This window comes from Anticarsia gemmatalis, chromosome Z, assembly GCF_050436995.1.
Source record: "Anticarsia gemmatalis isolate Benzon Research Colony breed Stoneville strain chromosome Z, ilAntGemm2 primary, whole genome shotgun sequence".
NCBI lineage: Eukaryota > Metazoa > Arthropoda > Insecta > Lepidoptera > Erebidae > Anticarsia > Anticarsia gemmatalis.
Genome location: NC_134776.1, coordinates 9,181,625 through 9,204,349, shown reverse-complemented (window position 1 = coordinate 9,204,349; position 22,725 = coordinate 9,181,625). Strand labels below are relative to the sequence as shown.

The 22,725-nt window shown below is 34.5% G+C and overlaps 2 protein-coding genes across 2 annotated transcripts; one reads left to right on the top strand and one right to left on the bottom strand.

Moving 5' to 3' along the window:
• Positions 1-934: 934 nt before the first annotated feature.
• LOC142986090 (uncharacterized) lies at positions 935-5,734 on the top strand. Its single transcript, XM_076134328.1, has 7 exons — positions 935-1,197; positions 1,971-2,132; positions 2,492-2,672; positions 3,101-3,352; positions 3,527-3,601; positions 3,680-3,792; positions 4,973-5,734. The coding sequence occupies exons 1-7, from the start codon at positions 1,030-1,032 to the stop codon at positions 5,159-5,161; spliced, it is 1,140 nt and encodes a 379-aa protein (XP_075990443.1). The 5' UTR covers positions 935-1,029; the 3' UTR covers positions 5,162-5,734.
• Positions 5,735-6,457: 723 nt separating this feature from the next.
• On the bottom strand, positions 6,458-20,562 carry LOC142986678 (V-type proton ATPase 116 kDa subunit a 1-like). Its single transcript, XM_076135254.1, has 15 exons — positions 20,473-20,562; positions 19,820-19,996; positions 18,852-19,012; positions 17,396-17,570; positions 16,818-16,994; positions 16,234-16,446; positions 14,214-14,364; positions 13,623-13,784; positions 12,261-12,469; positions 10,175-10,284; positions 9,541-9,665; positions 8,954-9,183; positions 8,061-8,280; positions 7,456-7,630; positions 6,458-7,127 (listed from the first exon to the last, which is right to left on the bottom strand). Exons 1-15 carry the CDS (start codon positions 20,560-20,562, stop codon positions 7,004-7,006), a joined length of 2,499 nt encoding a protein of 832 aa, XP_075991369.1. The 3' UTR covers positions 6,458-7,003.
• Positions 20,563-22,725: the final 2,163 nt, after the last annotated feature.

Sequence of the window (22,725 nt, the reverse complement as noted above, 5' to 3'; positions counted from 1 at the left end):
TCATCTTAGATTAATTAAGTGAGAGTTATGCCTTACCTTCATGCTCCATTTCTATTTCAGCTAATAACCAATAAAACTGTCACAATTTTATCACAAATATCGCAGGAAACTTCACATACACGCTTTAAACACGATACAGTACATGTAAACTGAACATGTGAAACGGTTTATGTCGAAATCTACAGCTACATGCCAAAAACGCCGATGGGCGGGCAAGGATACTTAATCGAGATGCCGGACCCGCCGATGGGCGGGCTGATATCATAATACAGCGGAATCTGGGTAATGTCGTTAATTTTCAGCTAGGCAGTGAATGGGTTAAATAGAGTGAACATCACATATTTGAATATGAGGCCCTCTGATTTTCTTAGTTACAGTAAGTTGGTCTATATTTTTATAAACTTAGGTTACAGCCACACAATTGATATAGGTTTATTTTAGTTTTGCAAACTTTTATCAATTGTGTTGATTTCATATGAAAAAAAAATCGAAACTAGTTCTTCCCACTGTCAATGTTACCCAAATGATTCAAAGTTACCCAAATTGACCTTAGCTTTTTGTTTTTTTTTGCTAAGCGTGGTGGTTTTTTTTGGGGACCATAGTCATAGATCACGGTTTAATTCTCTGCCTCCTTAGCAAAGTAAAGAGTATACAAGCACAACAATAACCTCTATAGTACCTATCCATGAAGCTAGGTAACTTATCCCAGGTCTTGTCCATACCTACCGCAGTTTCTGTAAGAATCATATTCCTCGAATAACATTCAGTTTTATTTTAGGCCTTCGATTACCTCAAATAAGCTAATCATCTTTAATCATCAGAAAAATTGATAGCGTTAACAACAAAAATTGTTATAAAATAAAACCTTAAAAAATGGCCATAAACCCAAAATCGTGATACTTTTTTAAAAGAAATATAAAACAGTTTGTATTTTTTATCTTTCCTGTCAATTCAGTTTTTTTTATTACTTTGATTAAAGTAGAATTATTCACATTTTAATAGTTTCTTTTATCTAAAAGCTATTCCACAATGCCGTTCCGTAAAAGAATGAAGGGGTTACGAGTAGAAAACCTGATCGCGAAAGGAACAATGGAGCACGATCATAAGGCGATGTCCGAATTTCAGTGGGACTGTGTCACAAGGTTGAATGCAACCATACAGTTGGAGCAAGAGACGTATCTAGCTCAACATCCGGAGGTTTGTATTTGTATTTTTAGTATTTATATAAGACTAGCTTTTACCTACGACTTCGTCCGTCCCATGGGAATGCTTCATTTTCCCGGGGTAAAAAGTAGCCTATGTCCTTTCTTGGGTATCAAAATATCTCCATACCAAATTTCATGCAAATTGATTCAGTAGTTTAGGCGTGATTGAGTAACAGACAGACAGAGTTACTTTCGCATTTATAATATTAGTATGGATAAGTAAGTCAGCCCAGCGTATGACCTTCTGTCACCATACTGTTCGCGTCGATTTCTCGGTCTTCATGGTTGCGAGAGGAAAAGGCGAGAGTGTTTTGCAACTCCAACTCAGTTGGCTTATGTCTATAAAACTAGCCTCGCCTCTAATAGCATTAGTAGCGTGCTTGTGAACATTTGTAGGTATAGAATATGTTACGAACTCAAAGGTCAGATGCGTTGTACTCGTAGTCGGTGGTCATGTATGACAAAATGTATGGCGTTCCAAATCGCGTTCCTTGGTCTTTGCTTCTTGCTGTCTTGATCCCCATCGTGAAAGGCATGATATTTTGTATGTATGTTAGTTACGTACTTGTAGTCACGGCCTGAAATTTAAAAAAAAATCACGAATAAATTGAATTAATTATGTTTATCTTGATAAATTATTTCGTCGTATTGTTTTACGAGTGGTAATCCTTTTTCCTCTTATGCGAACCAACCCCAAATTATATTTTTAATAATTTGTTCTCACTCTCGTTCATACGGAAACCTTTCGATTACGTTTGTTCACAGCTCATGGCGATGTTAACTTGCTTGCTGGGTGACTTATGTAATAAATCGAGAAAAAAGGAAATCTTAAAGGATGCTGCACTACATTTTACGAGACCAGAAGAAATTATTGATAAAGAGATAAGAGAATTCCTCAATGTGCCTCCAAATAAGCCCTATAATTATGTAAGTACTACAATAATTTTAAAAATAGTTGATAGTGATAGTCAACTTAGACAGTGAAGTCCAGAGCTTAAACTCCAGGCAGAAAATCTTGCATATTATGACTTTTCGAAGTTCTTGTTCTAACGGTGAAAGTAAGCACCGTGATGTAACCTTGCATACATTAACACTGTTCTTGGAGGAATGCAAAGTCCTTAAGCCACAATCGGCCAGCATAGTAAACTTTAGACCTGACCCCGCTTGCATTTCTCAACAGTGGAAGTGTTGGGGAAAATTTATTTTATTCATAATTTCATTACTTTTTTTTATTCATATAAAATGTAATTCATGTTACAAAATAACTGGTGTGATTTTCTTAACAGTCTGAAGAAGAGGTGCCTGAACTGAACGTATCGAACTTAGATGAAGACTTAGTTGAGATAGTATTCCGTCACTATCCTCAATTGTGCCTGGTGCCTCCTCCCACTGTGTATTCTACTCCTAACACCATGTCCTCGTCATTCGCTTCTGTAGTTACATCGCAGACTACACTACCTACTCCAGGTAAGTATAAACAACAGTAATTATTGACCGTTTTACTTTTAATGACCATTCAAATGAATAGATGCAAATAACTAAGAACAACAAGACTTAAAACATAGCCTGTGGGACCCACCATTCAATATTTTGTTAAGGAATATTCATTGTTATTTGATGCAGAAAAATAAGCTTACTAAAAACTTTAGCGACAAAGATACCATCGAAATTAAATAAAAAAAATAAATGGACAAACAATAATAACCTAATTAGAGTTTTTTGCTATAATGTAAACTACTACCTTTTTTAGTTTGGGATAATTATAGCTAAATTTAAAATACTTTTAAATTAATTTACGGTAACTTTAAAGATAGACAATATCGTATCTCATTTTTTCAATCGCATAACCTACTTCTTACCCTGTTTTTTGAGCTTTACCTTATTTTTCCCCACAGAACCTATACCGACACCCGAACCTACTACATCAGAGTTGTTCTACAAGCTTGTATCAAACACTGTAGACAAGGCTATTTACTCTCGAGTGACAGACGAGCTTGTAACATACGACACTGCCTATGTCGAGTTAATGAAGGCAGTCGAAGAGGCCATGGAAATACCGGTCATAGAAATTAAGGAAGACATTGCAGAACTTTTCTACAATGCTTATAATATGTTTGAATTTTTACTCGATGAGAAGGCTAGAGTTGGTAAGTTTTTTTTCATTATTATTATATTAACGTCAAAGGGTATGCATTTAAGGTCCCCAACTTGGTCAGTGTGGTGTAGGCCTAACCTCTCCCTCGTCTGGAAATCCAATATATTAAAATTCAATTTCATGTGAAAAGTTTTACCATTTGGCTAATAATGTTCTTCTGTTTTAGCTGCTGAAATTGCTTGGGAGAAGAGAATGAGAAAGAAGTTGAAAAGGACATTAAGACGACAGAAGAATTTCAAAGGTTTACCTTCACTTAAAATAAAGCATAGTAAACATTGATTTAATACCCATAAAAAATCTTTTTTTTTTAATTTTATAGGTTATGAGACTCCACCTTCTGGCAGCGACAGTTCTTCGCACCCAAGCTATAAAGAACCGATGCCGAGACCTTGCAAGTGTCATCCACAATTTCGGTACAACCGGTATCCAAAGGTAAGGACATTTTTTTAAATATTTATTCAGTTAGTCTTCAACACTCTTGTTTTTTTTATATAAATACTAGCTGACCCGCGCAACTTCGCTTGCGTCACATAAGAGATAAATAATTTCCCCCGTTTTTGAACCATTTTTTACTGCTGCTTTGCTCGTATTGGTCATAGCGTGATGTTATATAGCCTATAGCCTTGCTCGATAAATGGGCTATCTAACTCTGAAAGAATTTTTCAAATCGGACCAGTAGTTCCTGAGATTAGCGCATTCAAACAAACAAACAAACAAACTCTTCAGCTTTATAATATGAGTATAGATGATTGTAAAAAAAATCTTGAATGTAGTTTGTTAGATTTCTGTATTTGTCTCTAAAATAAAAATGGCATATTATTATTTAAAAAAAAGTGTCAGTTTTGGAGCTAATTCGATTAAAATTAATATTTGGCTATATAGTTATATATAATAATATAGATATTAAGAATGACGCAATAAATATTTTTGGAAATTCTGCCTTAACGGGGCGGGGGTGAAAAAGTTTCTATGAAACTACGTCGGTTTTGAAGCTAAATCTATAAAAATTAAAGTTGTTTAGCAAGCAAGTGGTCATGATCTCCTGGTAACTGTGAAAAGGTTTATAGAGAGTTTTTAGAGTTCAGAGCCGTTTTTTAGGCCTAATTCTGAGCGGAAAATAGATCCACAGCTACCAGGAGATCATGACTAATTGGTGTTGTTATTTCCATATTCTGTTCTTCTAGCATGTTCAAACACGGTCAAGCGGGATAAAAAGTATCCTATGTCCATCTTCTGGCTGTAAGCTACCTCCCTGCCAATTTTCAGCCAAATCTGTTCTGCCGTTCTTGAGTTATAAGTGGTGTAACTAACACGACTTTCTTTTATATATATAGATATGTAATTAAAGTTGTATCAGTATTGAATTTTTGTTTTGACGACACATGAAGGTGAAGACAATTAAGAACGTAACTTAAGTAAACCATGTCTTGTTATGTCTACTAAATACTTGTAGAGTTCGGTGTATTAAGTTGCGAAAAAAATTTCATTGATCATTTTAAACGAGGATTTATTTGGCAAAAAGTAGTGCATGTGGGTGGCATTATAATCTGCCTAAAATACATCTATATCATATACTCTCGCATTTATTATAGTGATAAAGCGTGTGTTCTAGGATCGCTTTGGCATCTATCTTCCGCGGCCTCAGAAGTTCAGCGACCGCAACTTGACAACAACACCCAACATCTCTATGGAAGAACTGACCGAACCAGAAGAAGATATCGATACTAAAAGCGCAGCAAGCGCCAAAACAAGTGAGAAATCTTCGACTAAGAAGAAAACGGTCACTGTTAAGTCGCACTAAATGATGTGCACAAGTCATTTCAGTCAAAGATAGTCAGCACACACACAAATGCATTGCGGTTGCAGGACGGGTACAGATTGGCTCGGGATTTTTCCTAGTAATTGTATGCATGCCATAACAATAAAATTGGTACAGATCAGGTGCTGGGATAGCACCCGTCCGGTCACCTATAAAATATCACTATTTTTGTAAAATGCAAAGATCTATTTGATGTTATTTAACGATTTCTATTTTAGTACTTGTACTTTGTTTTAGATATAATTGTTATTTTTTTAGGATTGTAATATTAATTTTATTCATAGATTTATTAGGGGCAACGTGGCATGGATGTAAGTTTCAAAAGATAATGAAACATGATCCTATCCTCATTATTACTAAACAGCCTTTTCTATTCTCGATCCAAGTGACTTGCCCCGAGTACAATAATTGTATTTTTAGCTAACGTATTTACATTTTGGACAAAAGTAACATGTTTTTAAATGAAATTTATATTAATATAATTAGATATACATTATTTTTAATACTCTTTTAACATAAATGTTGTAATTGATTGTATAATAATTTAATTTTGAGAATTAAAATGATTTTAAAAATTACTATAGGTTTGATTTACACCCAAAACATAAGCTTTAAGTAACCGGGACAGAGTGCTTTATGTATTAACTTTATTGTTAGCTACACTCTTCTATGAAGACAGCACTGCTCGAGCAATGGCGAGGCTTCAGTCGGCAGCGCACTGAAATTCTTACACCTTGCAGCAGTCAATCAGACGCCAGGCACACATTGCAAACGTTCACTCTTCGCCATTACAAATCTCGTCATAATATCACTTTCTTTTGCTTGTTGAGCAATATTATACGACGAATTGACGACGTAAATTGTGACGCGCTAATACCTAACACATTTATGCAAATCGATACCACTGTTGATGATGCTTGTTGTTATTTTACTACTCGAGCAGCTGAGCACATTTTCAAACTTTTAGCTTCTACTGCCTGACACTGACCACAGTCATACATCATTAGCTTAGAGCCCTGCCTCACTAGGACGCCATGGCGGCGTCGCTGGCTAAACGTTAACACACTGTCGCCATGTGAGTTAGGTGATATACATTTCAATATTAACTGCTTGGATAATAAGCCAGCGACGCCGCCATGGCGTCCTAGTGAGGCAGGGCTCTAACTGTTCGAGCAGCCCAAGTGCGATACGGCATTAGGTCCAGCGTCTGAAGATTTGTATAGATAGCATTTCTTAATGAGTGTACTCTAAAAATTATAAATAAAAAGCAGTTTGTAATAAGCTATAACATTTATTTAATAACAAGCAAAGTAACATAATTTGTCAATTAACATAAAACGTAATAAATGAATAAAAGCTAAGGAAATTAAAGCTACGTAACGCGAATGGTTAACGCATAATTATATAAACCACTTTAAAGTATGTACTAATAATAATAAATACTTTAATTGAACATAATTTCGCAGAAAAAATAAGTTAAAAATTGCTTTAAAGGAAAATAAAATGTATTAAAGATTATAATTAAATGTGGCCATTGGGATCGTTGGCCTTTTATTACGTGTAATGCATAGGGTGTATGCATTTGATAGTCTTGTACGTTTAACTAGTAAGAAAATTGTAATAAATGCCTAATAATAACAGTTTGCATCTGACGTGCACTACGCTAACGCGACGTTCATATCCAGAAATTATAAAACTGGCCCTTACTGTCACTTCATCTACCACATAATGTATATTATACGATACTAATGCATGTCGTGAAAACAGCCCTTAGTTTTGTTACTATTAATAGGCCTTTCAGTATGTATAAGCAAGGATTATGACCTAGGTCAGGAATTTCTTGCAGCCAGCTTCAGATTTATCACTATCCGATGCCAATATCTTCTTGAAAGAGAACGGTTGGAATTGATAACCACCACCGCCGTAAAACTTACTCATAAATTCCACCCTGAAACAATACATTTTGAACTTTATATTTACTAATTATGTTTTTTTACTCAATATTGCTATTTGTCTCCAATCTCACCTGACGGTAAGGAACGATAAAAACAATAATCTGAAGATGTAACATAGATTTAAGCATTGATTTTTTTAAATTTCAAATAGATTTCGTAACACATGAAGAGAATTTTTCGACCACTTGTCTTTTCGAGGAAGAGACTTAAGCTAAGAGTTTTATCAATACAAACCCTTTTAACTGGACACTGATAATTACAGCCACGTTGTTCTTCTAGGTTTTAACATTAATGCTTAATTAATGTTGAAAATATTCTAACCAATGCAAGCGCAATGTATGCAAGAACGCCGAGAGTCCTTCCATGACGACTAGGATGCACACACTGAACACAGCCCACACGGTGAATATGACGAACACTCGCAAAGACCCCAGGATATGGTGGTGAGATAATGCCAACTTCGAGAAGATCATGTGATATAACATCTCGGACAGTTCTGAAATGAAGAAAACTTTTAATTTAAATAATAAGATCTCATTACGAAAGTGAATTCAACGAAGTTTGCAATTACAATAGCGAAGATGGCAAGATTTTGCCAAAAGGTTTCTCAAATCAATGTGTAACTTAACTCATACCTTCTGATAGAAGAAAACTGAGTCTCAGCTGTAGTGATTATTTATACTATTATGTATTAATAAACTTCATTAATAAAACATTACTGCGTTTAATTTTTCTATTTTTAAAATCCTTTAAGCCTGCCTAAAACTCGGTTTCTTACATACCTAGTTTTCTTTATAACGGTCAAACATCAATTATATTTTTTACAATTCTCCAAATTTCACAGGCTGGGGTAAACAAATCACCATACTATTCAAAATAAAGAAATGTTCAAAATCTTTAAAAAAATATATCACGATAACACTAACCTGCATGAGCGAGTGACAAAGCCCACAGTCGCAAATAAGACGCAGTATGCGAGATAGTGCTAAGAACATACTCAATAGTATGAACTCCTTGGTGTATCATCAGCTCTCCAAACGGTATAGTATACTTATCCACCTCGTCCTGCAGTTCCTGTTCCCTTTTCTCACTTTTCTCAGGCTCCTCGGGGTCATACTCGTACCTCTTGAAACTATCAAGTTTACGCTGGAGATATGAAAATTAAGGTCTTTATTTTACAATGCCTAATAATCCATAACTAATATTTTAACGATAATAGGTGCCTTAACACACACGCTCCATGGCGCCGGAAACAACAATCGCGCGTGAAAGAGCGTGCGTGTAAAGGGAAAAGGAAAGAGCGCGCGCCGCGCTCATCTGTCAAGCCCGCGAAGACAATCGCAAGCAAAGAGTGCGCCGTCTTTCCCGTGCGTAATCCTGTACGCTCCTAAGATCGCGATAGAACGTTTGTGTAAAGGCGGCCAATTATAGTTAAAATAATAGTATCCGATCAATTCATGGCATGAAAACTACTTCGATTCAAAAACAGATACGTTTTTTTTTCTCTTTACCAAGAAAGATAGCAATAAAAATCTTGTGGTATACCTACTGATATACCTATGTAAAATAATCAATGACAAATACCACAAGAAAGCTGACAAATATTTCTGTAGACGACACAAAACTTGTATTTAATTCTCAATCTCATTGTATAGCATACTCTTTCTAAAATCAGACCATTACAAACGTGTGAAATAATGGCATGAGTTGATTTGCACATTTGAAATGGCCTGAGAATAGGCAAAGTAGTTTTTATTACTAAAAATTATTATAACTACACAAAGATCGTCGATTGTAAATACTAAGAAAATAAGCTAACCACAGCCTCTTTTCGTTTTTTCTGGTTCAATCGATTTTTATAAAGTGGAGATCCCAATAACAATATAGGGACCATTAAAAGGGCTACGGCAAGTAAAGCCATTTGTATTGTTCTTTGGTTGTCGAACATGTAAGCCAACTTGCAGTTTTCCTCCACCGGTTGGGTTTCGGAACATAGAGCCATGTCGATGAACAATATCAAGATTTGTGGTGCGCAAGAAGTACCGTATTCTTGATCAGCTGATGGTAAAGACATTTATGTAAAATTACTGTACGGGAATTTAAATATATTAGTTATAAGGAAATAAGAGAACATAATACACTTTAAAGTCATTTTTAAGTAGCGTGTGAGACACTCATAGCCAGTTGCGCTCACCGGTTGGTAATGGTCATTCTATAGATGGGTGACCGCATAGTGGTATTTGAACTGGGTGTCTCCGTTTTTCGGAGGACACGTAAAAAGTCGGTCCCAAGATAACAGTACTTAAAAAAAACATCATAAATCCTTTACACCATATATCTGTCGGTGCTTTAAAAAAACAGTCTTTAATGGTAAGTAAAGTAGTGAAATAAAGGAATCTAACTTACTTGACTTAGCACTGTACATAAACCATTTGTAGTAAATCAAAATGACCAGCCAGAAGAATAGAAATGATAGAAACACCACCTCAGGTATAAATTGTAAATATATAGAGTACGATCGCTTGAAATAGCTGAAACGAAGAAAGACGAGATTAAAGTTGAAATTAATATAACGGCTTGGTAAGGATAAAATTAGTCTATGACAAAACAATACTTCAAAAATAGTAAGGCCCATTTCCACACGTTCTACGTATATAATATATTAGATAGATAATAATCAGGTGGAATTTGTCAGTTGTTTTCATACACTGGCCCTTAGAATTAATAAATTTATTCTATTGCTTTGACTGCTTTTGATTTTAATAAGACGTGTGTTTTCCACCTTTTGCACAAATGCACAAATTAATATTATAACAATACTAGCCGCAACTTCTTCCACGTATATTAATCCAGGTTGCAGGGTATCAAGGTATCAAATTTAATCCAAATACGTCCAACGTTTTTTCGAGAAAGAGTAACGAACATACATACCTACATAGATACATACATACTAAAATCCATCCATTCTCACAAACTTTAGCATTAATATAAAAAAATAGTACTATTTATTTGCACACACATACAGTATCGTATTACAAACCAGTAATTGACAACGCTGAGTACAACTCCAAAAATCATGTGAACGACTCCAAAAATAATAGACAGTTTCATTTTCATCGAGTTCTGAACCATTATGCTGTTTTTCGATAGCTGAAACAAACAAGTTTATTTTAATTTCTCTACAAAGAACAATCGTGTGAAATGTCCATTGAATCCACTTTCATCTATAAATTACTAGAAAACTGCATCAAACATTGTCTTGTTTAACACAAACGTTTTAAATACGATTATGAGAATATTATTGTCCTTTATACATTATGAATTAGAAAAGATAATGACGTCAACACTCTCTGCAGGTAAAACATGAGAAAATAATATGTTACCATTGTTCACACTGTTAAGTTAATTGATCATCATAATGGATTAGTAACGCGCAGTGATTGTCTCTGTATTAATAATTGAAAATTATTTTATACTAGCGGACCGGCCCGGCGTCATCCGGCTACAGTAAAATTTTATACCGTTGATCCCATACAAGGTTTGTCCTGGCAGTTAAAAATATATTTAAAAAACATTACTCTATTTGCTTCAGTTGTCCTAAAGTTAAAAGCGTACATAAATTTCGGTGATTCAAAACACAATCGCGACATTTAAATATTACGTGGACATCTTCAATTATATTATCATATTTAATTCATGAATTACAAAACCTAATTGAATTAAAAGCCGACCTCGTACATTACTCTGGCTATTGGCGAAAACCGCATGAAATTCCATGAGGTTATTGCGAATGCAGGTGGCAGGGTCTTTTGTTAATTATAATTAAAATGAGTGGAAGCTAAGCCAACGTTACTCAGTGCTCCGTTGGCTCAGCTAAGAAACTACAAGGTACATTACACACAGTCAAAGTATATCTTAAATGTGATAAAAGATGAGATTTTTCTAGAACATTTCTTTGAAAATCATTTAGTTACAAAAGGCTCGTCCGGCAAAGCTTGTAGCGTTCTCGTTATGTTAGAACAGCATAAATTGAAAGAAGCCTTCAGTTCTCTAAGAAGTGCAAGTAATGTATGGCCTGCATTGTTATCCGTGAAAAGGTGAAGTATATTCTTATACGAGCTTTCTATTGAATGCAAGGTTATTTTAGATTAAATTTACATTGTGTGGAGTGTGTACAAGATTTGCTAGTTAAACAAATAATAAATAATGTTTTACGCTGAGACTTCACTTCTTTGAGATAAATGGTTATTGTAAGTTCCTTATGCTGTGTCATGTAGTTATGTGACATATTAAGAGGCATAAGTTCACAATACTTAACTTTGATTTTATATATATAGTCAATACATTTGGATTTTGCAAGAAAATGGACACAATTTAAAATTGTTGCTGGAAAATACCTATAAGCCGCGTTGTTATTGCTTTTTCTCCTCGTATTTTGTAGGGGTCGTTAATATTTTTTAGATATCTGTTGCGCTGCCTAATTGGTGCTCTCTAAGAGCTAACAAAGGCTTACAGGTACTTGTCTGCGCCGGATCCATTGCGGATTAAAAGAGAAGAGAGAATTTTATATGACGTATTGATTTCGTATCAAAAGTCTCGATTGGAACGGACAAAGAAATAAAAATCTCTAGTGTTGCTCGAAAACAGACTAATGGGCGTTGTTTTAAGCCGTCGATAAATGTACCAGGCAATATGCTCGTTAAAATACTGACTGTATTGTACGATAAATGATATTTTTCAAGTAAAAAGTCTGAAACAACCCTTTCGCTCGTCCATTTTCAGATTACTCGTAATTATTTCGTGAATCGCCAGTTTCCGATTGTTGTTACTTATGACTTCAGTTTAAAAAGGGCGTGGACTAAAGTCTCATACACTGAAATAATACTGGTAACACCATTTCTTTAAAAGTTCTTTAAAATTTACTAATTGGCTAGTATTCAACCTGCATGACACATTAATTAACATATTCCATATTTTTACTGTCAATGTATTTTAACGGGAAAGAGTAAAAATTTTCTCCAGGGCGCGGTACAGGTATTTTCTTTCCTTCCAAACATTTCTGTCCAATGATGACATTTATTTACACTATTATTTACTAACCACACAAAAACAAAATTTTCACTTACTCCCCAAATCGGATCGACTCCTAGTAGATAGACGGAGCCAGTTTCCTTAGCAGGGTCGACATCAATCAGCTCATTTTTACTAAGGTCTTCTACAGACAAGTGGTTTCTAAAGTAAGAACGGCCGAATGTAAACTGTGTGCCAAATACGTCGTTGTAACAGGCACCGATGAAAATACTGAACGCTCCCATTAACAGTATTACATAGCGACCTGAAAATAAAACTAGAATAAATAACCTGTAAGTACTGGGCGAGAAGTTGAAAAAAAAGTACAACGTCAGAGTTTTTTCTTTGGAGGAAACTTTTTGGCTATGAAAAAAGCATTCAATAAGTGGTATTGAATGTCCCGAAAATACTTATTTATTTATGTCATGTTTATTATTATCTATTCATGTGGCATACTAGATATAAAAAGATAGTAATATTTTCACTTATTACATAAACGACTCCCACAATTAGCTTTAATATTAATTACTAGCAGACCCGCGCAGCTCCGCTCACGCTTTCTTGTTTTTATTTAATACCGCGAATTTTCAAATTTATTCACCTTGTACACTTTCTCTGGACTTCCTCAAATAATTCAAGACCAAAATTAGCCAAATCGGTGCCGTTCTCGAGTTTTAGCGAGACTAACGAATTGAAATATATACAGGGTGTGGCGTAAATAATGGATAATCCTTTACCAGCGGATGGGCGACTTCTCGACTGATCTAAAATTTAAAATTTACCTCGGCACAAGTATCATAGTTTTTGAGATTTTGGCCATTTTGTGTGTTTTTTAAGAAAGCGATTTACGCTCTTAGTTTTTGATGCTGTGATCACAAATTAAGGTTTTTTTTAATCCGTTTTTTGCAAATAAATCCTGAATAGATGTGCTATTGAATCTACAATCTTGTTTTGTTATTACTACTTGTTTTTTATTGAAATTATGCATTCAAAGTTAAATTTTATAATCTTTCACAACTTTCGTGCAACTTTGAGCACTTGTGGTGAAAAAAAAATGTATGGTGGCTTTACTGCCCACGCCATAAATAATTTCTAAATTTTATTAGAATTCTAAATTGGTAAAACAAGCAGCATTAATACTGATTATTGTCAAAATATTACAAAGAACTTAAATTATTAACACTTTTGCCGGTCGACTAATTTTATTTTTGCACGCTAAGCGCGTTCTAGATTCAATAGCTCATCTATTCAGGATTTCATTGCAAAAAACGGATTTTAAAAAAGCCTTAATTTTAAATGATACATACATTATACAGGGTGTGGCGTAAATAATGGATAATCCTTTTAAATCCGGTAAATATACAAGAATATTCGATAAATTACAAGAACTAAAATGGTAAAAAATCCCAAAAAAGTACCTCCAAAAATGATGTTCCAAATCTCATTATCGCTCTTCGACTTCAAGAATCTTTTCTCATTTCTCCACATCCAAAATCCGAATAAAAACACAAGAAACCCGTGTCCCACATCTCCAAACATAACAGCAAACAAGAAAGGAAAGGTGACAACAGTGTAAAGACCTGTAAAAAATACATAAATACATATAATTCTCATATAATCTTATTCAAATGTATTGAGCAAGTGAACTAGTCTCTGAATTTTTTGTCAAAGTTTGTGTATGTAAATAATAGTTTACTGAATGAGTCTAGGCATTTCATGGCCCAAACTTAATCATGTTAATATAGTCCCAAACTACACATTTTTGTATACCTTACTTAACGATTAAATATCTAACTAATATATTTAGAATAAGAAACAAACTTTAAAAAAAACACGCATGATCCATTCGTGCGAATACTAAAAAAGCAATATCGACTTCCAACCTTATATAACTGAGAATTTAATTACAAGCAAGAGAAGTTTGAAACCACAATCGCAGTGAAAACTTCATTTATTTCTATTGAGGTACACAACTAGTTTGAAACCTAAGTTGCAAACTGTTACATTACCTGGATTCAGTTCCCTGTACGTTGAATCGCCGTAAGCGTTGATCAGATTTTGGAAACCTCTAGTGAATTCATTCGTTCGATGGTAAGTAGGAGGGACCAAGTTGTGGTCTATCTTACCGATGAATGACTCTACGTTTGTTTGCAGATCATGCTGAAAGAAATTAACTAAATCATTGAGAAGATCATGACAAAAAATACACAACTATTATAAATGAAAAACAATATCTGTTGAAATCATTTTATAAAAAAATATATCCAAAACCATTGAATTTCACATTTTGAATATGTATCCTAACAAAAATATAAATACAGAACAGAATTAGTAACTTTCATAGAATAATTTCAAGTTTTAAGCTTTAATCAGGCATAACGATTAGAGCAGTTTTAAATTGTAGTACGTATTACATACATGTAAATACTGTATTTGTACCCATTTGCGTAACAACAGCTTAACTAAAACTCACTACCATTTTTATAAATTTCACTAACAATACAATTAATTTAAAACAAAAGCTGTAATACAAAACCTATTATAAAAAAATCAGCAAAGTATTAAAAATCATTGAAGTATTTCAAACTTGTATTTCAACTTTCAGAGAGTATTTTCTGTTTATAAAAAACAAATACTGTGAACTAGATATCTGAAATTTAAATCCTTTATTGCAGTGCACGTTCGCAGGTACCGGCCTGTATTTTGCGTTCTAGTTTTACTTTGATTCGTCCCTTTGACAAAGTTCCGGGAATATGAACAGACACGAGCTTTGATCAACATTTTTCTATCAAATTCCGTAAAATAAAATCATGTTGTTATCATGGCTTTCATGCTAGAATTTTGAATAATACGTTTGGAAACTATGTTCTGTAGTTGGTATCTAATAACGCCTTGATTTTAGAGTAAAAACGACTGTTCTAAACTGCCTTAAATTTAAAAAAAGGATATTGAATTCTGCTGAAATGCATCAATAACAGTTTGTGGATAAAATTTTTGCAAACATTCAATCAAAAACGAATAATTGGCATACATCTCAAAGTCTAGAACAAATCAGTCTAACTTGTTGAAACATGTTCTAAAAATTCCCATAATTTATATTCCGAGCTTTACGAAAGTAGGTTTCCTTTCGTGCGAACAGAGTTTTGTCCTGGGACAAGTTGGCGAAGGCATTTCTTGGCGGGATGCTCCTTCGGGTCGCGTACTCTGCGTCGAAGTGCCTTATACGACATTCCTGGAGGTATTCTGCTATGTCATGGATGCGGGGCCTGCGTTCTACTCGTTACTGATGCGGTTACTATCGCGGTAAGGTTTATTTTTTCCGACACGTTCTTAGTTTATTTTGAAACGTTGTATATCTTTACAAGTTTTGTTTTCAGTCAATCACGAAATTTACGGTGAAATAACAGTACCAAAATATAAAAACTGATCTCCAAAAATCTAAACAAACGAACGACAAATCCTCAAAGCTCGTATTTAATAAAACTACGATGTAAACGGGAGCTCTTTATTTAGAAAAACTGTTTGGTTGTTTGCCGATATTGAATCAAAATAAAAAACGGAAATCAAAATAGAGCTGGAACGAAAATAGACAGTTGTATTCTTTTTCAGAAAACATTTATGTAGTTTCATGATATTTCCATTTGACGGTACGAAAATAGAGAGTTATTAATATTATGAAATAAGAGATGCCGTGTAATTGGAAATATCGAGCGAGGGCGGACACACTCGGTGCATTCAGGTGTGTTACAATATCAAGAAACGTTACGGAAATCGTGGGCAAACGTTCCTTGCACTGACGTACTTGCTTAGGCTTATAATAACTTATATTAGAAAATAGAACATTTATATTTATCTATACGATGTCAAATGTAGCAATAGAGTTATTATTGAATCGAGTTTGCCACGCTTTATCATTGCGTCGCTTTGCCGAACTCGATTAAAGAATGATTAACAAGGCTGGGTAGATCACTCATTCAAAATAAGTTTTATATCTAGTTGTGAAATCACTGTTTATCATAGACTACTTACACAGCAATTGGCAAACGTAGTATTTACTTGTTCTAGATCAGCATCGGGCACCCACGTTTGACCGATCAGGCACTTTTTCGTAATATCGAGATTGAACAAGTTCATTTGGTGATAAACTGCCTTGGATTTTCTTACTTGAGCCATCCATGATCTAAAATTTTTGCCAACGTTCTGCAACGCCTTGCAACGGAGATAGCGCGTTTTACTTAAAACCTTAAATAAAAAGAACTTAACTTTAGTAAATCGTTTGTTTTTTACCATTTTACGCTACCCTAAATATACGCCCAAAAACTATAATAGGACGATCCAAATTCAAAATATCCTTTATTTCGTAAACTCTTTACAAAGTATTTGGAATAGTCATAATATATTGTATTTCTTTTGTCCGTTTCGCGAAGGCTGGTTGCTCGTGAGAAGAAACGGCAAGAAACTCACGGCTTTCTCTTTTAAAAATATAGATTTTTGTAAAATCAAGAAAAAACACAAAATTCGAGCACGTGACTTTAGGTTCTAATTTAAATAAGAAATTACTTAGCAGTTTATCTACTTTCCCACATTTTTAAGGTAATTAGACGGTGATTCACCTGATCGAGGTCAAAAACTCTAGTATGAAGTTTGCTGATCATGTCGCTCCTGTCCTTATGTGTCGGTGGACAAGGATACGTGTTCACTCTGAAGCCGTTGCACACTTTATTGATGCGAATGGACAACTGCTCGCCCGGACATATCGCTAGAAACGCTACCTTCCTAATCTCTTGGCGCTGTAAAATAAAAAGTAGTTAAGAATTAAATGTTTGATTCAGTCGCTTTATCAATGACGCGTAAAGACGCTTTTGTTATTTTATTGATGCCGTATATAATTGATACGGAACTATGTTTTCCTTATTAATGGGACAACATTGTATTTTCGCCAAAATGGCGAGCTAATTTTATGACAGCCAAGGTCTGTCTGTCATAATTAAGTTAGGTTTTTTTTTATACTGCAGAGTTATTTGTTCACATAGTATTATGAAAACGTATATTGCGGAGGACCCTCTTTTATTAATTTTGAATATATTGTACTGTTTGAATACATCTACACTTTTATTCCAAACGAATAAAACTACTTCAGACGCTTTATGAATACGCGTAATGAGTTACAAAGGACATAACTAGAACATACTGTCGCAGGATCAATAAGGATCTTGTCTTCGGCCGCCTGCCTGTAGTGGATCATGCCGTGGGACATTCTCCACAGCATCATCTCGAAGGCAAAGGCCTTGGCTCGGTTCACTACACCGGTGATGACAAACAGTCGGCCTGTCGTCTGCTGCACGTCGCCGGCCGCAGGAGCTTTACTGTTCAAAATAGTAGAAACAAAATGAAAATATGCTCATCAAATTGAATACTTGTTTCCCAAATAACCAGTGCATTTGCTTGTCTATTTGTTTCACCAGATAATGGTTTAATCAACATTTTAGTATATTTGTAGTTTAGTAACGCACTTAGTATTAAATATGCATTAGATCAAAATCATTGAGGAGTTGCGTTTGCAGAGAGGAATACCAAAATTAATTCTGAAGTAAAAATAGTAATTTTGTATGTAGCGACACTGCTGACGTACAAATACGGTTTACTAAGGCGCAAGCCTGTAATAACTAGGCGCACGGCAGTCTCCCTGCACTCACTTGGTTAGGCACTATAATTAGTTATTATATTTTAGTACATAGAATATATATTATACGTGATTATAATGAAGTACTTTTTGTCAATAGTAGTCCCTAACAACAAAACTATATAGAATATTTATTCCCTAAGATAATGATATGTGAAGGCTTATAACTGATACTGCTATATCAGTTCTAACTACCTATTACTAAATCAACATAAGTTTTAAATTGCAGAAATTCTATGAAGCGTCCTGAAATCTAGTTCTATTTTATTATAACGATGCTCTTTGAAGATAGCGACTGCGCTTCGACGCTTATCAAATTAGGAGTCACTCAATATTAAGTTATTGCAGGTCTCACCGATAACTTCGTTTACTTTTACTTGAAATACTCAAGTATTACTTACCTATCTATTTGAGTTGTTTACGCCACGGTTTATGAATAAATATCACGCCTTTCGCGAAAAAATTGCACCAAAGAGCTTATCTTATGAAAGTAAGCCGCATTTTTTTCCAAATGACAATCAATTCTTACCCACTAATAGTATTCCTATATAGGGTTCTGTCATTTTCACTTACAGACAGTTTCAATTTTTATTAAAAGCGGTAACGAACTGTGTAATAAATCATATCTTGTCTACCCGACGTTTATTAGTAAGTTTTTGTGTAAGAGTTTTAGTGATTCTGAAATGTTGTACTTTTGACTAAGTGGAAAAACATGTCATCTTCATATTTATGTCTAAGAAGATAGCAAGAAGCGATGGTTTAACATGTCAATGTTTTAGTTTGAAGCAACCTAGTTTCTAATGAAATTCTAGTTTAGTTTTGACCGGTAGCCTAGAGTATGAACTATGCAATATTGAAGAGGAGCTGACTGTGATACATGTGTGAGTGGTGTGACTAAGCACAAAATCAGTTCGTGCAATAATCCGTGAGTGGAGCAAAGCCAGCAGTAATCAAGTCTCATTACGCTTTAATCTTGGTTTCCGTCGAAATATCGGCTCTTCCCAGCAAAGGTCCGATATATTCCAACACATATAACAGCTCCGTCAGCTCCAAATAATTCTTCATTAAGTCCGTCTCATTAGCTGATATCTCGGATATATCGGTGCCCCATTTCTCTATCTTCGCCTAAAACAAAAACAAATTGTTCAGCCTACCAAAGCCGTTATTCAAGACTTTTATTTACAGAATCCGTACAAAAATAAATACAAATAAATCAAAGTGGAACAGTAAATAAACCACGATAACATTACAATTAAAGTATTGGCAAAATAAAAATACTGTCATATTTCTTTTCTATTCATATAAATCTCTCTTACAAACCCACTTGTTAGAAATAACAACACAATCAAAGGCACACTCCATACAATAATAACAGTAGCGAAGATGGGATGTTTTATAACTGATAGAGTAGGATACTTTTCTTTGTGCCTACGCCTTAGCAGCTGCTTATTTTAACGATACGTGCGTCGACAATTTATTTTCTCCCTTCACCTTAAAGGTAATAAAACAGGAGTGCAGTGCACGTGAAAATCAATGGCCCCTCAGTACGGGGACAAACATTTGTTTACAAATGCAAACCGTCGAAGCGAGCGTCTTGTCCCTCCTCCCGATACTTCCCGACACCCGGTAACTCGACGTTGATTCATTAATTCAGCTTTTTGTTAATATCGTTGCCGAATATTAAACGAGAGCTCATGACGAACTTTCTGGAATGGCCCGCCTATAGATCGCACACCTTGTGGAACAAATTATACTTTTGTATACTTAGCCCGAAGCAAAAGTAATAAAGGCTATGGATATTAAAGTGCAAATAGCTATATAACTATTTCATTGTATATCATTGCACCTGGGTTTCCTAGTGTGATACTTATCAGTGTATAATGTATGCAAGTCAAAGAGTCTTTGCGTCAAAGACATTTTGTTTGGCCATACCTCAAACTGGCCGAGCTCGTGTATGGGCACTGCTTTGGGCAGGTCCTGTATGTCAGGTATGTGTATTTTGTGGAGTTTCATCTCATCCTCCATGTAACGAAGCTTGCGTTCCATTTCAGAGCATCGACATACTTCTTGAACGAAGCTCCTTTGAAACAGCTGTAGCTCCGGATGCATCTAAAATTGGTGTATATTTGTACTTGCCTCTGATTAGTCATCTCATGTATGGATTTGTACGCTGCCTTTGAGCAAATCATGACATGATACGAGTGTATCATGTCTAAAGCTCTCAAAGGATAATATTGCCTTTGAATAGTATGCATAAATGCAGTTTGTTTTCATGACTAATATTTTTAGTACTATCCTATAAAAAAAAACTGATAAAACTATAAAATTTAGCAAAGTAACTTTATAAACTAGACACAAAGTTTATAAACGCCGAAATAATCAATCAATAAATAGTGTATACTGAATAGGAAACCGAAAATTGCATGATTGGTCAAATAATATGGACACTATTCGTTTAAAAGGCTAATGATCCCGCAAAAAGCTTTTATCATTACTGAATCATCAGTCATGTGCACTTAAAATTTTTCAGTACATTAATTTGGTGTTATAATGACACTAATTGATGTATGCACTAATTAACTTACATCGATAAATTGTACACAGCCCATCTCTCCTAGACGGGATAATACCTCGAAGGCGACCTCCGGCTGTAGGTAAACGTCGCAGAGCGTCATTTTGTCACTTCTGAACATGCAACCCATGGTTATAAGCTAAAACACTGGTGTTCAGAGCAGTATAAACATGAACTTTTCTAGAGATGATGCAAGGAAACCAAAGAACGATAAACGTTTCTCAATACGAGACAATGAGGTACGCAGCCCTAAGACAATGGGTCTTTTCACTTTATACGACGCGATATCTTGCCAATCCGTTTATGGAAATATTTATCTTTAATATATTTTTGTTGAAAATAAATAAATTGGATATATTATAGACAGATTAAAAATCCAATTTCAAGTTTGAAGTGACATTTCTTGCCAGTGACTTCTTATAAAGAAACAAGTTTGTAGTTCTAGATATAAATAAATAAATAAATAAAATAAATAAATATTATTGGACAACTCACACATGGTCATTTGATTCCAAACTAAGCAGAGCTTGTACTATGGTAACCAAATAACTGATAAACATACTTATATACTTCTAAATACATACTTATATAGATACATTAACATCCAGGCTCAGAACAAATACTCGTGCTCATCACACAAAGATTTGTCCCGGGTGGGATAAAGAAGTAGATCAAACCACGGCACACCGCATTGTTGGTTTTACACTACAATTACTTAAGTAAGCAGTAACCTGATATATTTTATGCAAATTGTTCTAATTCTGGGCAATGTTTTACTTCCACTTTTGTTTGCAACATTCAAATTTGTAATAACTGGAACTCGAATCGCAGCTTTGCGTCTATTCATAACTGGGAATTTAGCAACTCAAACCTTATTTAACGAACATTCTAATACATTCCCAGTAATAGTTTTTCTTTTCACAGTAGGAGAATCAGTAACGTATGTTTATATAAAAGGTATTTATTACATCGTGTATCGTAGGGCAACAAATCAACGGACCCCAACTCAATCGATTACTCGAAGCCTTGTGTTACCTTCTTCTGTTATTCTTCGAGTCCCAAGAGCATAGCAGGCAGTGGAATAATTTACTGTTTCCCAACTAAGTTTTGAGGTGGGCCCGCACCTCCCTAGGGCCACAGAGCCTATTTTCTCCTCGTACATTATAGTCAATTGCGAACATTACTTTGAATAGAAAAGTGAAAATGTTTTCTAAGTGACATTGCGCATAAAATTACAGTTTCATGTTTTGTTTGTAACAAAGGGCTTAAAGATTCTTTGTTGACCTTTAGCGAGTTCGAACCAATGTTAATTTAATGTATTGATTTGTCTATTTTTATTTAAAAGGTTCGAGATTTCTTCGTTGAATATTTGATATTTTGCAGTTTTAACCTTTCACGTCATGTTGTTATAATATTATTATAATACATTGTTTACGTTGAACTAATATTTTGTCAAATATCTATTTTATTTAAAATAAACAACCTTTGATGCGAAATGGCATTAAATTGCACAAATATACATTTCAAAACACACAAAATTTCCAAATGCTTGCGCATTTTTTGGTAAATATTTTCGCTATTTCATAATTTGTTTATCAGATCAAAGAGCACAATTTTACATCGCCAAATAATCGAATTACCATTTTTTTGGTATGTTCCATGTATAATATTATATTTGCCAAAACTATTTCACCAATAAAATAAAATTAATTAAAGTACCTATGTACATTTTCGCGATGAACTAGTTTTAACCGACATAGCCATAAGCGATAGGCAAACATCGGAGTGGCCTCGGTGGGACACGTTCGTTCAGCAAGCACAGGGCTTAAGGCCACCTAAGGATACATTTGTTCAGAGCTTACTTGTCGTTAGTATACCAAGTATCTACGTGTTTTTATTTATTCCTCACATCCCACCTGCTCTCGAAGGCAGCGGAGGTTTATAGGGAAATAGCTTTTCTTAATAAGATTTTATTTTCTAAACAGAAAGATTAAGGAATCGTATGATATATGATCATACGATTCCTTAACAAGTTTCGCTTGAAATCTTAAATCGTCACAAATGAATTCTGAAAAAGTTATTTACACTGACACCTCTTTATTAATGCAGAGTCAAATATAATTAATTATGCAAGTTAAACGTGGCAATTAAAAGAGCAACCTTCGCCACCCAGATATTATAAGTTTTACATTAAGAACGGGTACTGTATGGAACAATCGAGCATTTAAAAAAAAAACTGTAATAATATTCAAATCCCAGAATTCTC

Bases quoted from the DNA above. Each gene is read 5' to 3' on its own strand.
- LOC142986090 (XM_076134328.1), top strand. From the start codon at position 1,030: ATGCCGTTCCGTAAAAGAATGAAGGGGTTACGAGTAGAAAACCTGATC. The intron at 3,602-3,679 runs GTTTACCTTCAC...TTAATTTTATAG, and splicing joins ACGACAGAAGAATTTCAAAG to GTTATGAGACTCCACCTTCT. The intron at 3,793-4,972 runs GTAAGGACATTT...CGTGTGTTCTAG, and splicing joins GGTACAACCGGTATCCAAAG to GATCGCTTTGGCATCTATCT.
- LOC142986678 (XM_076135254.1), bottom strand. From the start codon at position 20,562: ATGACGCTCTGCGACGTTTACCTACAGCCGGAGGTCGCCTTCGAGGTA. The intron at 19,013-19,819 runs GTATGGCCAAAC...TTTTTGTTTTAG, and splicing joins ACGAGCTCGGCCAGTTTGAG to GCGAAGATAGAGAAATGGGG. The intron at 16,447-16,817 runs GTGAATCACCGT...TTTTTATTTAAG, and splicing joins GAGTTTTTGACCTCGATCAG to GTTTTAAGTAAAACGCGCTA.